General features: G+C 43.3%; 1 protein-coding gene across 2 annotated transcripts in view; it reads right to left on the bottom strand.

The window, feature by feature from the left end:
* The window catches only part of LOC139339469 (ephrin type-B receptor 1-B), a 153,776-nt gene that overhangs the window by 102,501 nt on the left and 38,827 nt on the right, over positions 1–12,448 (bottom strand). For both annotated transcript variants that reach the window (XM_070975093.1, XM_070975094.1), the window contains exon 2: positions 4,047–4,111. In XM_070975093.1, coding sequence (XP_070831194.1) covers positions 4,047–4,111 — 65 coding nt within the window. The remainder of the gene's footprint in view (positions 1–4,046; positions 4,112–12,448) is intronic.

The following is a 12,448-nucleotide window of genomic DNA, read 5'->3' as shown; positions in this document are numbered from 1 at the left end:
GTGTGTGTGTGTGTGTGTGTGTCTGTGTGTGTGTGTGTGTGTGTGTGTGTGTGTGTGTGTGTGCACCAAACATCCTTTTCAGGTTGCCACTATCTTTAAGTTTTAGCTTTCTATTGTTTTACAGCTGACTCAAACACTTTTTTTTTTTTTGCTTTTTTCAGAGACCTCACCCTGTTTTTGCCACAACCGAACTGTGGCAGGGGTTTTAGGTTGTCATCCCTGTTTTTAATGGCAAAGATGGGAGAAAAGCAAAGACGTAAATAACCAGAGAAGTGGTTGTGTCTGGGGGCAAACTGAAGCAGATGTTTATCCCTTGCGGCACAGACAGAGACACATGTACATGCACATGCACACGACCAAACCCATGATCCCCTCCATGTTTATGCTTGGCTGAGATAATAATGTATAGGAGCATATAGGCAAAACACTTACTCTTCCTCGTAAGACTGGGTGTTTATGGTTTATGTATTTCCCAGTGCCAGCATAGTGCTACAGGCTTAACAGTACAAACCTCACAATATCATTTCTTCTGGTGCTTGTTCTCAGCACCTTCTGCACCATCCTGCTTTTTAAAAACATCTCGCGGACACACAGCCTCACTCTTCTGCTCTTCTTCATATCTCTATTTCTCTTTCCTTTCCAGACCTCATAAAATTCCCACCTTATGTGTTAGCAGCACAAGAGCCCATCTCCTCACCTTCTTCATCTCCTTCTCTGCACAGTGTCTGTGCTTACATTTTGCACACCGGAAACCAGATTACTGTGAGAAACCAAGCAGGACATCAGATAAAACATTTATGTCCACAACAAAACCTCAGTTTACACTGAGATTGAGATCCTTTAGATTATGTTTTAGAACGCAGGTTTCTGTTAAAAGATGAGAATAATCACATCAGTAAAAATTGCACGTAAATGTGCATAAGTGAGGCCAGTGTGTGTGTGTGTGTGTGTGTGTGTGTGTGTGTGTGTGTGTGTGTGCGTGTGTATGGGTGTCACTGCCTTTCATGTCTGCTCTGTCACATCGCCACATGGTAAGGTCGGGGGTCAATTGCCTTTCTGGGACTCCATATTTTATTTGTCATAGAGTGAGTGTGTGCGTGAGGGGAAGATGGTGAGAAAGAAAGAAAGAAAGAAAGAAAGAAAGAAAGAAAGAAAGAAAGAAAGAAAGAAAGAAAGAACTGACTCATAAGGATGGAGGTGAGACAGAAACAGATATGTGATATGAGTGGAAAGTCCAAGAAAGAAAAATCTCCAAATGAAATGAAAAATCTAGAGCAAGAATACACATTATGAAGGAATAGTGTAATCTTGTTTGCTGTCCACATCTGTTTTCCTTCTGCGCTCTCCCTCTCTCTGGCAGATGCTAACATACGAGTGTGCATTCGCATACTGCCGCTCCATTATACATTCACATGGACAGCCCTGATATGTCCTCGTGTTTACACCACTGGAACTAATGACACTGCTTCTGCAATCCTTCAAAATTAACCCTTCAGGTCGGCCAGACGCAAACACACACCCAGACACACACATATACACTTCTTGTGAACTCCTGAAGGAGAAGTCACTAAAGGAAATTAATGAGTTGTATCAAATAGCACAGGGACACCACTACAAGTACAACCCCAAGTGCCTTTTCTCTTGTTGTGTGTGTGCTAGAGAGGCAGCTATCAGGTTCACACATAGATGAAAACTAACCACTGCTGCTGGCGAGAAGCACAAATATAGATTTTTAAAACTAGTATGTGTTATATGTGTCAAATGTGCAATGTATTTTCTCTATCTTTACACTGACACTACTTTTCATACCCCCTGCAGGCCACAGTTGTCAGATTTTTTTGAGTTTACCTTGAGCTATGACTTGTAGCTGATGTACAGTATGTTCACTATAACAGATGTGTTGCACTCAAATGTATCCAAGTATGTAGTAAATATTGGGTTTCCAAATCAACAGCCTGGCACTTTATTATTATTATTAATGATCTGAAATTGACCAGGTTTGATCTAATTAAATTTTTATCTCTCACACAGCGGAACCCCATTTAAAACTGTCTGAATTTATTGTGTGTGTTCATGCTTGAGTGTGTGTCTGTTAGAGTGTGCATTTCTACGAAATCCTGCTGCATCTCTACCAGCAAGGTCAAGGCAGCTGCGTAGTAGGTAAGTTCTTCCAGTGAATTCTCCCTACAGCAAGTCTCTCCCTGCCTGAACTTAGCTGTAGCTTAAAAAAACTATTCTCAACACAGACAAGAGGCTCTGTGTGCCTGGAGGCTTGCTGAACTGAACAAGCTACAATGGAAATAACACTGTAGATGTCTCTACTCAGTAGGTCTTGCTGGATATTTCCTCTTCACAGATAAAAAGCCGTGAGAATGTGACGCTAATCCTTTGAAAAATCACATTTAATCCGTTCCATATTATGTAAGTGTGATGAAGTGTTGTTATGTGTTGACCCAGCTGAACCTTCAAAATGAAAAGAAAAAAAAAATGTTTGTGTTTCACAGCCTTCAGGGTGAACAGCACCGAGCAGAGACCGGCGTGCCTGAAGACAAATTCAGAATCTCCAGATTTGCTGCAAAGATCGAAGCTGTGCAGACAAGAGTCCACTTCTGAAAAGGGCAGTGAAATTAAGCAGTTCTGGTTCTGAGAGTCAAACTGATAAGTGATAGGTCACTAAACAATTATTTAGCTGTAAGGTAACAATTCATGCATCCTCACCAACAATAAAACACACAGTTCACATTCGGAACAGAAACCGCTTCTGTTGTTTTAATGTTGTCTGCAATCTGCAACATAATCTTGCTCATTTTAAGAAAAAATTGGCAAAATGACCAGTGTTTTATTTGGTCTCTGCTCAAGTTCAATCATGTTGTATTTACATACAGTAAAACAACAAATCTACACCATGTAACCATTAAATCAAAGGACGCTCCTTCGCTGATGAGGGAAAACTACATTTAACATGAATGAGTGGCATAACATAAATTATTTTATGAGTGAAAATACCAATAGAGCTTTTTAAGACTTACTGTTAAACAGACAGGCAATACAAGAAGACAGAAGGTCTCAGCTATTGCGCATTAAAATGACTGCGCGTGTGCACACACACACTCACACACACACTCACACAGCACACTCACACAGCACACTAAGTTATTCCAGGTTCCAGGTTGTTTTAGTTAGTACTCCTTCGGGGAGACAAAAACAGTGGGCTGCCACACTCTCCAGTGTTTAAACAGAGCCAAAGCTCTGTTCAAGAGCAATAAAGGCTCCCTTTACACACGTGTAAAATGCTTCATAAAGACCCAAAGACCCAGAAAATGCAGGAAACAGTCGTTGTCTGTCCTGGATAGCTCCTGCAAGATTCATGCTATCAGTGTTGGTCGATGGAGCTTTTCATTGAATTATTAAATTACAGCACAGGGAACAAGACCTTAAAATGTTCTTTTGGTCCATTAGTGTAATAAGGCAATCATACCTCTGATACTGTGATTCTTTAGGAAAAAAAAGAGAAAGAAAACACCGTTCCCATTCTGATGACTTCGCACTTTCTTCCATTTGCACTCCTTTCATGTGCATGAAACTACCTGAAAGTTGAAAATAGTTCCCCTAAATTCTGAAAAAGCCCTGAGCGTTTCCATCCTCTTAGCTCCTCCTCCCCTGTTTCATCCTAATACCTCCACTTCCCTGCATAAATGTATCATTACAGTATCATTATGTCTATGGTATCCCCCAGCTTCCATTTACAGGGACTTAGGTACTGTGTTCTGGGGCTTACGTGGATCCATTATGTCATTAAGTCATTATGAGCTGGGACAGAGAGAAAATAATACCCATAATAGGAGCTACATTGGGCACTACTTAAGTCTATACTCCCATCCTGCCTGCCTTCCTGCCTGCCTATTTGTCTGTCTGGCCGATCTCTACGTCCACTGTGCTTCATGTTAGGTATCCTATGAAACTATCTTTCTCCTAACCCAAAGACCTTGAACACAAAACTTCTGAAACTGTCAGCATGCGTATGTGTTTGGAAATGACCGACTCACCCCAGAATTAGGATATGCTGTCCAGCCCAGTTCAGCTGTGGCCACCCGAGTGTCCATCACGGTCTCTGCAGCAAAGGAAGAAAACGAGAGAGAGAGGGAGAGAGAAAGACAGCGGTTAGCCCCCCAAAAAGCTATTTTGAGTATCATTCCACAGAGCTGAACCGCATTCAAGCCCCAGTGATCACTTGACACTATCATCGATGAACAGAAAGGAGATGAATCCTTCACAGCATTTCATCCATCTCTACTCGACTTCTGTTAAGACAAGAGACATGGAAACAAAGCCTTGGCACTTTGCTGGAAGGAATGTCTGAGAGCCTCTGTCATGCTGTTAAATGCTGAGCTTTGTATTGTGTTCTCTCTGTGTGAGCATGAAACTACATCCTGCCTTTGTTTGTGTGCGTGTGTGTGCGTGTATTTGCACAACATGCAGGCATTTGTGTAAAAATGTCTGGATATTTTTCTATCAGTGTGTGTCTGTGCGCACGCGAGAAGCACTGGATGGGATTGCATGTGAGCGCTGAACTTTGTCACATTGTTTCCGCAAAGAAAGGAGCTTCACAAATGCAGAGGCGGCGCTCAGAGGCGAGGCTCACTGCAGTTTATTTACTCCTGATGGGGACATTCTCGGAAAACTAGCATCGCACACGACATGAAAGAAACTACCAGGAACTTTCATTTTGCATTGATTTAGCGACCCCTGTGGACAAAAGTGCTAGTGTTTCCTATGTCTCCTGTCACCTGGCTACCGCATATATTTGCTTCGGAAGATCGAGGAAGGAAAACGTACTTTTGCATAATATGAAGAGACTCTTTCGGTCTTGTGCTGTAAATCATTTTGTCTGATTTTGTGGGGAATCCAACCCGGTGGTAGACATTAAGAATAACAATATAGAGTAGAGAGTAGATCATATAGAGGCATGAGTATTAAATTGAGATTTCATAACCAGTTAAATACTCCTTGTAGTATATTTAATGAGAAGGGGAAAGACATGTACAATTGCAAAAAAAATCTCAACACTGGATGACGATGTGGTACACAATAAAAACTTAGAAGCTCAGCAAGGAAAATCTGGCACAGAGAGGATCATTATCTATCTCACTTTGGACTAATATTACACAAAGTGTCATATCTATGAAATATAAGAAGACAAAATCACCCACTCATGCGCTCTTTCGCTTTTGCTTATCCTCAGTGACACAACCCAGACAAATAAGTCTGGCAGCTCACCCAAGAAGTTTGTCAGCCCTGTTTTGATTAATATCTGCCTTCTTGGCACACTGAAATCTGGAAACCACACACAGGCCCAGGAAAGAAGAGGGAAGGACATCACGTACCACAGGTCTCTCCTGCGCCTACCTCTCACACAATCACACAGATTTATAGAGTGATGAACTGAGTGACATGGCCTTAGCAGTGTAATGATAGTTTCATAATTTCCCCTGTAACAGACAGTTTATTCTCTGGCCTAAACCTTCCACCTTATTGAGAGTGAATCAGGGCATATTTCACATTTTCTTGATGTCCCCTGCCACAACATGCCCTCAGTCGTGTTTGTTGTGGCCAAACAGATAAAAACTGGGAGACAGAAGAGTGAATGGTCCGTCTGGGCGATGATCTGTCGTAGATAAGCAGGATGTGTGGGAATTTTCAGAGGAAAGGCGGTTGCTGTGTCTTTGGCTTGGACATCATCCACTATCACAGTAAACGGTTGGCTAGCGACGCCCACACGTGTTGTTGATAAGGGAGAAATCTCACTCTGATTGAATGCAAAAGCAGAACCGGCAGACGCTGCCCTCGTTCAAGAGGAGGTTCCAGGTTCTCAGCACCCTCCCTTTACCAGGAAGCATACACCCGCAGCTGTTGCTTATTTGAAATCTCACTGAACTTGCAGTGATTTAGAAATCATTCCAAATGATGGAGCACTCGAAGCCTGTCATCTGCAGTTCAAGTGGTCTTGGTAAAAAAACAAGTACACTGAGGATGAGTGACAAGCCACCGGTTGGGAGGAAAGAGGCCTTTCATTCTCAATCTCCACTTACTGGGAGAAACTGTCCTCAGACATGAAACCAATTAGCCCAGGTAATTCAGCTGCACTCACACATATACACGCTAAGACACACAGACTTGCTGCACACACACATGCTCATTCACCAGCCAACTCAGGGAGCAATTTTCTGTGTACACCTACAGTGACAGCCTTGTTCACACCCGGCTTCCATCAGAGTATTTCAATTTCCCTAAGATCAGTCTTGCCTTGTCTAGTTTCCACAGCCAGCCAGCCAGCCAGCCAGCTCCAGCCTGCCCGCCTGCCTGTACTGTACGACTTGCTGTCAGCTGGGGAGATAGGAGCATGAAACAGCCCTTAGCGCCAGCCAGCGTTGTGGGGACTGCCAACCCTTTCTCAGGGGAAATCACAGAAGCTTTAGTCAAATCACACAGGCACTTGGTAGGCCGTTTTCCATTTCCTTTTATAAAGGAAGGGGGTGGGGGGATGGGGGGCATAAGATGGTGAAGGGAGGCGACAATAAAAGGTCAAAGGCCCAGGGGAGGGGTGGCTTAGCTGCATCATGTGACCTAATGTCCTCCATTAGCAGAATATCAGAGTAGCAGATGAGTAAATGGTGTATGATAAATGGTTATTAGCGACGGGGTGGGGCTCACACAGCCGTCATGCCGTAGCTTGCACACCTGTCCACTGGCACTGGGGATTTGGAAAATGTCCCTTGTGTACTGGTATGTGCGTGAGTTTTAAATGAGCTGTTATGTGGACCATTCATCCATTTAATCGTAAGTGGATTTGAAGAGTTTCATTTCAAAATGAGCAACCCACATTAATTAGGGAAGCCAGCGCTTTCAAAATTACAAGAGGCACATTTTGGTTTATTGCTGAAATTATAAGTCATCCTATGACCTAAGCTTACAAAACAATTAGGTTTCAGGAACTACTCATGTTTTTTTTTTTTTTTTTCTAATGAAAGTGAACTAAATGGCCGCTAGTCCATTTCATATAAAAACATCTTTCAGATAAAGATAAATTAATATGTGTACATTTTGGGATCAAATAATTTCTCTGTTTAATGGATATTTCTCCAGAACTGCGCTGACAGCAATTTACCTGGACAAAAAATGATGCCGTAACAGATGGGATACTGATTCATCTCTGCTCACAGTCTGTGGGTTCCAGTAGTTTAATGCTGGGTCACTCCTCAGCTTAGACTATAAAACCCTCATAAAAACAATTAGTTCTCCTTTTGCCTGGCTCCCTGTTTCTGATCACTTCTATCTGACCACGTATTCCATTACTCTCTTTCATGTGGAAGACAAAGAAAGACAACAGCTAGCTATCGTCCCTCATGTCTGGAGGGTAGCCCAGAGTCTTTTCTCCTGCATTCATATTCTGCTATGTCAGCTCCACCTGCAAGCTCAAATAAATTAAACACTGCCAGGTTCACTAGCAGTTCAGTCTGTGGGAAAATTATTAACATAGAGAGCTTAATGTTGACTATGTCACCATGGCTCATAAATCTATTGGAAAACAATAGCTTGTAGGTGTCAGGGTAGCGGGTCTTAAATGGATTCAAAGAGCTGCGAGGCTTGGGGATGCATTGAGACTCCTTCATAGAATATTAGCGACTCTGAAACATACAACGGATGTGGGCTGGCTCATTGTGTAAGGCTCACTCAAGCCGCTACACTGCCAGCGTGCTAGTCGAAAACCCAGAAGTCGCAAGCTGAGCCAAAACCAAGGCCCAGCCGAGGGGCCTACAGCTTCCAATCCCAGAAAGCGTAGCTCCAAGTAGCAGATCAATACCAAATGGTGGGCTGTTTCCACAGATAGAAAGAGAGGGGGATAGAGAGAGGGAGGGAGAGAAATGAAGGAGTGAGGGAGACTGCATTAAACATTGATGGGGCCTTGTGTTACAGATCGATAAGGCAGCCCCCTTCACACAATTACACGTCAGCACGCAATTGCATGATACATCACATGGATACGCGTGATTACATATTGTGAGCACTTGGACCAGAGAGCATCTATAGAAAGACAAAGAAGAAAGAATATCAGGGATGGATTGTCCACTCCCTCCACCCTCTTTGAGCCCTCATGTATGAGCTTAATTCTACAGTTAGCAAGTCAGAATGGCAACATGCCTGTGTAATTCCCCCCTTTGTGGCCATGTCTGTATGATTGTATGGCTGCTGGTCGATACAACATGTGCTGAAGCGCCTCTCTGAAGCTCCCTGGCCCCTTAGTCAATATGGCAGACAATTCTCTGTGGATTTCCCGTCCCATCCCATAACACATCTTTTCCATTCATCTATCCTTTAACCCCCCCCCCACACACACACACACACACACATACACACATACACACAGACATACTATGTCCGCCTGTTCAAGGATGCTTGTACACTTTGTAATTCAATGAGACAATCATGTCCAGATGCTGGATGCTGGGCCGAGAGGGCCTTCTCTTTGTGATTGCACCAACAAACTGAAATAAGATCCAAGGGCCTTGAATGACATTATTTAAGAGGGTTTTATCTTTTCTCAGAAATGGAATCAAGATGGGAGGACAAAGAGAGAGGGAGATTGAAAGGAGAAGACAGACAGAGGGAAAGGCAGAGATGAAAAACCGAGAAGAGAAATCAGCAGGATTGAAATGAGCACTTAACAATGATGAAGCCCCATGGTAGCCTGCTGAGGCTGGCATCTTAATACGGGGCTGAAAACAAAGTGACAAACAAACAAGAGCAAAAGCTGCAGCGTCTTCCAAACTAATCAGCCGTCCACTCGGGGGATTTCGGAATAAAAAGAGGAACATTTTTGACAGGGTGAAGTATTTTCTGAACAAATCGTGTGGATGTTTGTCACAAAGACAGACTGTTCGCTCAGCGCTCCCTGGGAAATCACACACAACAAAAATTGTTTATCGGACTGGAAGGCAAAGGACCAGGTCAAGTCCAACGTGGTCAAGAGCACTGGGCTGATCTGAGAGCTGCGGCTGGGTTTACGGCGCAGCTCTCATTCACGGTAAAACGAAAATGAAAGAGGTGATATCTTTGATTGAGTCACCGTGTTCAACAGAGAAGACAATCCTTGCGAACACAGATGTGAGACTTTTCTAATCTGCGCCACACCAAAGCTGTGTCACTCATACTGAAGGGTTTTCACTTTAAATAGAAGATACAGAACAGAAATACATCAAAAGAAATATGTTACTTCCATGTCTCCCTGAAGACAGAAATGACAATGTGGCTGATTTGAAAATTGAACAGAAAATAATCTGCCATCCTCTGAGACATTGGCGCGGAGTGATGGGATACACAAGTCCCTCATCGCCGAGCCAAAGACAGAATTAAATGAATAGGCTCACAAATCACAGATCACACACACACACACACACACACACACACACACACACACACACACACACACACACACACACACACACACACACACACACACACACACACACACACACACACACACACACACACACACTCACTCTCTCTCTCTCTCTCACACACACACAAATGTATTAACAGTGTTCTGGGCTCACAGTCACTCGCTCTGGCTGAGTGAAAATAAAATTTTCAGCATGAAAGAAGACGAGGTCAGTATCAGAGAGACGGGAGAGAAAGCCAAGAGAGATGAGAGGAGATACAGGGGAGGGGAGTTGCAGAAGCCAAATGAGATCAGCAGCAGATGTTAGGAAGAATGCCTTGCAAGATAGGAAAATTAATATACATGCAGTATCTGCAGAACCTGATGAAATTATCCTATCATCACAGCAAGGTGACATTCTCCTGGCCTTACACATCTGGCCTGCCACGTCGCATAAAACTTAAGATTCAACCTTGCGGCGCTTGGTGAGCAGCTACACTCGCACTTTCCCCGCTATTGTCGGTTTGTAATAGAGCTGCTGTGGAAGGGAAACAGGAAAACACAACAGCCCCCCCTTAAGCGGGGTTGCCGAACACAGAAAGGTGCACAGTCAACGCACGCCCAGAGGCTGGTGACAACAGACTCAAGCACCTGATCACATCTTAGTGGTCAGTCACTCATTACGTGACACAGAACCAGCACATAACCTCAGCTTCATATCTCCCCATCTCTCCATCTTCCTCCTTTTCTTTTGCTCTCGTTCTCTCCTCTCTCCCCTTCCCTCCCCTGGTCAGGGGAGAGAGGTTAGGCACATCATTTGCATTCATTAACATTACATTAGCAGACAGAGTGATCTTTAGAAACCAGGCTGCCGGAGAGTGTCATCTTTAATTCATCATAACCCCACCAACCACCCACCTACTCCTCTCGCTCTCTCCTTACCTCCACCTTCTTCTCCTCCCTCTTTCCTCTCTCACTCATCCATCCCTCCTCCTCTCCCTCTCACCCCTCTCCCCTTAATCCCAGCGCATCCTTTCTCCTCCTCCTCTCTGCATGTTTCTTCACTCTTCATTTACCACTGTCTTTCATCTTCTTCGCTTTTCCCCTGTCTCATTTTTGCCTTCTCACGTTCATTCTTTCCCCCATCTTTTTCTTTCTCTCGGTCTCCTGCTAATGACGGGCTACAGGGGGAGTTTGATTTTTCCTCCTGCATGAGCTCAGCTAGCAGGAAGGAGAAGGAACACACCCAAAAAACACACGCACGCCTGTCTTCTGGCTGCACCATATACGCACATCCTATAAGCATCAGTCTGGGAGTCAACACTGAGCTGAGGATCTCCAGGCTTTTTACAGAGATCTCCAATGTGACCCTTTGACCTGTGTGTGTCCAATCACAGGATTCATCCTCAACACATGTATACACACAAAATCTCAACTGCAGAAATGTTTACTTCCTATCTCTTCATCTCAACTTGCAATTTTCTGGCTGTACTTACAGTTACAGCTAACACAGAGTATTTGTATTTCTGTAAATGCATTCATAATGTGAGGGCATGTTTATGCAAATGTCTGCATGCGCAGCTTTGTGAGTCTATACCTGTGATCTGAGGCAAACAGTAGGAACCATGATGGCGCTTATTATGCTGATACATTAAAGAAACATTGACTGGGTGTAGAAGTAAGGAAAGCATTGCACTGCTAGAACCAAATTACAAATTAGTCCCATCCTATGGGTCAATTAAAACAAACAACCTCATTACTTATAGCGTAAGTGCAAAAGACTTCCCTCTTCCTTTTCTAATCAACGTAAGAAGGCAGCAAGGAGCAAACATGGGTACAAGCTAAACCTCATAAAGGAGAGTTTGGGCTAAACACACAAATCTGAAATATTTCATCATGTATGGATCGGTTTCAAGACAGTGAGGATGTTATCATTTCCATGAAAAGGTTGAATTATATCAACATAATCTGGTGACACACAGTGTTCAGTATTCTGATGAAGGATATGCCATTTCAAACGTCTTTTTCTCTCTGCTCCTGACGCACACAGCAGAAATATGATCACCCTTCATGCAGATTTTTGGAGTGAGTCTGGCAGTGATGACACCGCTTTGGGAATTCTGCAGTTACTTCAGTAGACCGTCATTTAATGGATTCTCACAGGGACCAATCAAAAAGCCAGCATTTCTGTTATTATCCCCCACTCCCATACGGTGAAGATAAAGCTTGCTTGTAAAGAAAATACACAACATGGCACATATACGTGCATATCCAGTGTACATCATACACACAATCACTAATAAACAACTAATGGACAGATTTTTGTGAGCTCTTTGGGAAATTTATAATTTTGCTAATTTTAGAATATAACAACATGAAATATCTTGAAGGTCTATTTTGCATGTAATAAAATGTCTTTTTCAATGGAAAAACATTTAGAAAATTAGCATTTCACATATGTGCATATATTATATTAATATGCAGGGTTAATGCTTACACACTCATCAGGCTGCCAAACACATAGTGTACAGAAACTCAATATTCAACCATTTTATACCTCACAATAATGAGCCCAAGATCTGCTAAGGTTTGCTATAACAGCAGACCAGCAGCAGTGACCAAGCAATAATCCAGATGGAAGCAGCGCTGGCCTCCCACAACCATCACAATACTCATTACAGCTGATATTACCTCAGCCAGCCTGTCTGCTTTTAAGAAACCTGGCAATTTGCTGCAGTAAAATGAGGTAATTACAACTCTTATCAGGCTCCTCACCTCACAAAACAGCATTTAGAGAGAGGGAGACTACTCCCCAATGGTTCACTGGCTGTGGAACAAGGCTTTGGCTGTTTTCCCAATCACACAGCCACACCCACCCACTGTCATTTATTCTCTTAGCAAGCCCTGCTCCTCCCACTCCACTTTCTTTCCAATAAAAACACTGAATAAGTGGAAATGTGATCACTTTAATGACACTACTGAAAGAATTCCCCGATCAATGCCCCCAAATTA

Source organism: Chaetodon trifascialis, chromosome 11, assembly GCF_039877785.1.
Source record: "Chaetodon trifascialis isolate fChaTrf1 chromosome 11, fChaTrf1.hap1, whole genome shotgun sequence".
Taxonomy (NCBI): Eukaryota; Metazoa; Chordata; class Actinopteri; order Chaetodontiformes; family Chaetodontidae; genus Chaetodon; species Chaetodon trifascialis.
This window is presented reverse-complemented; position numbering and strand designations above follow the sequence as displayed.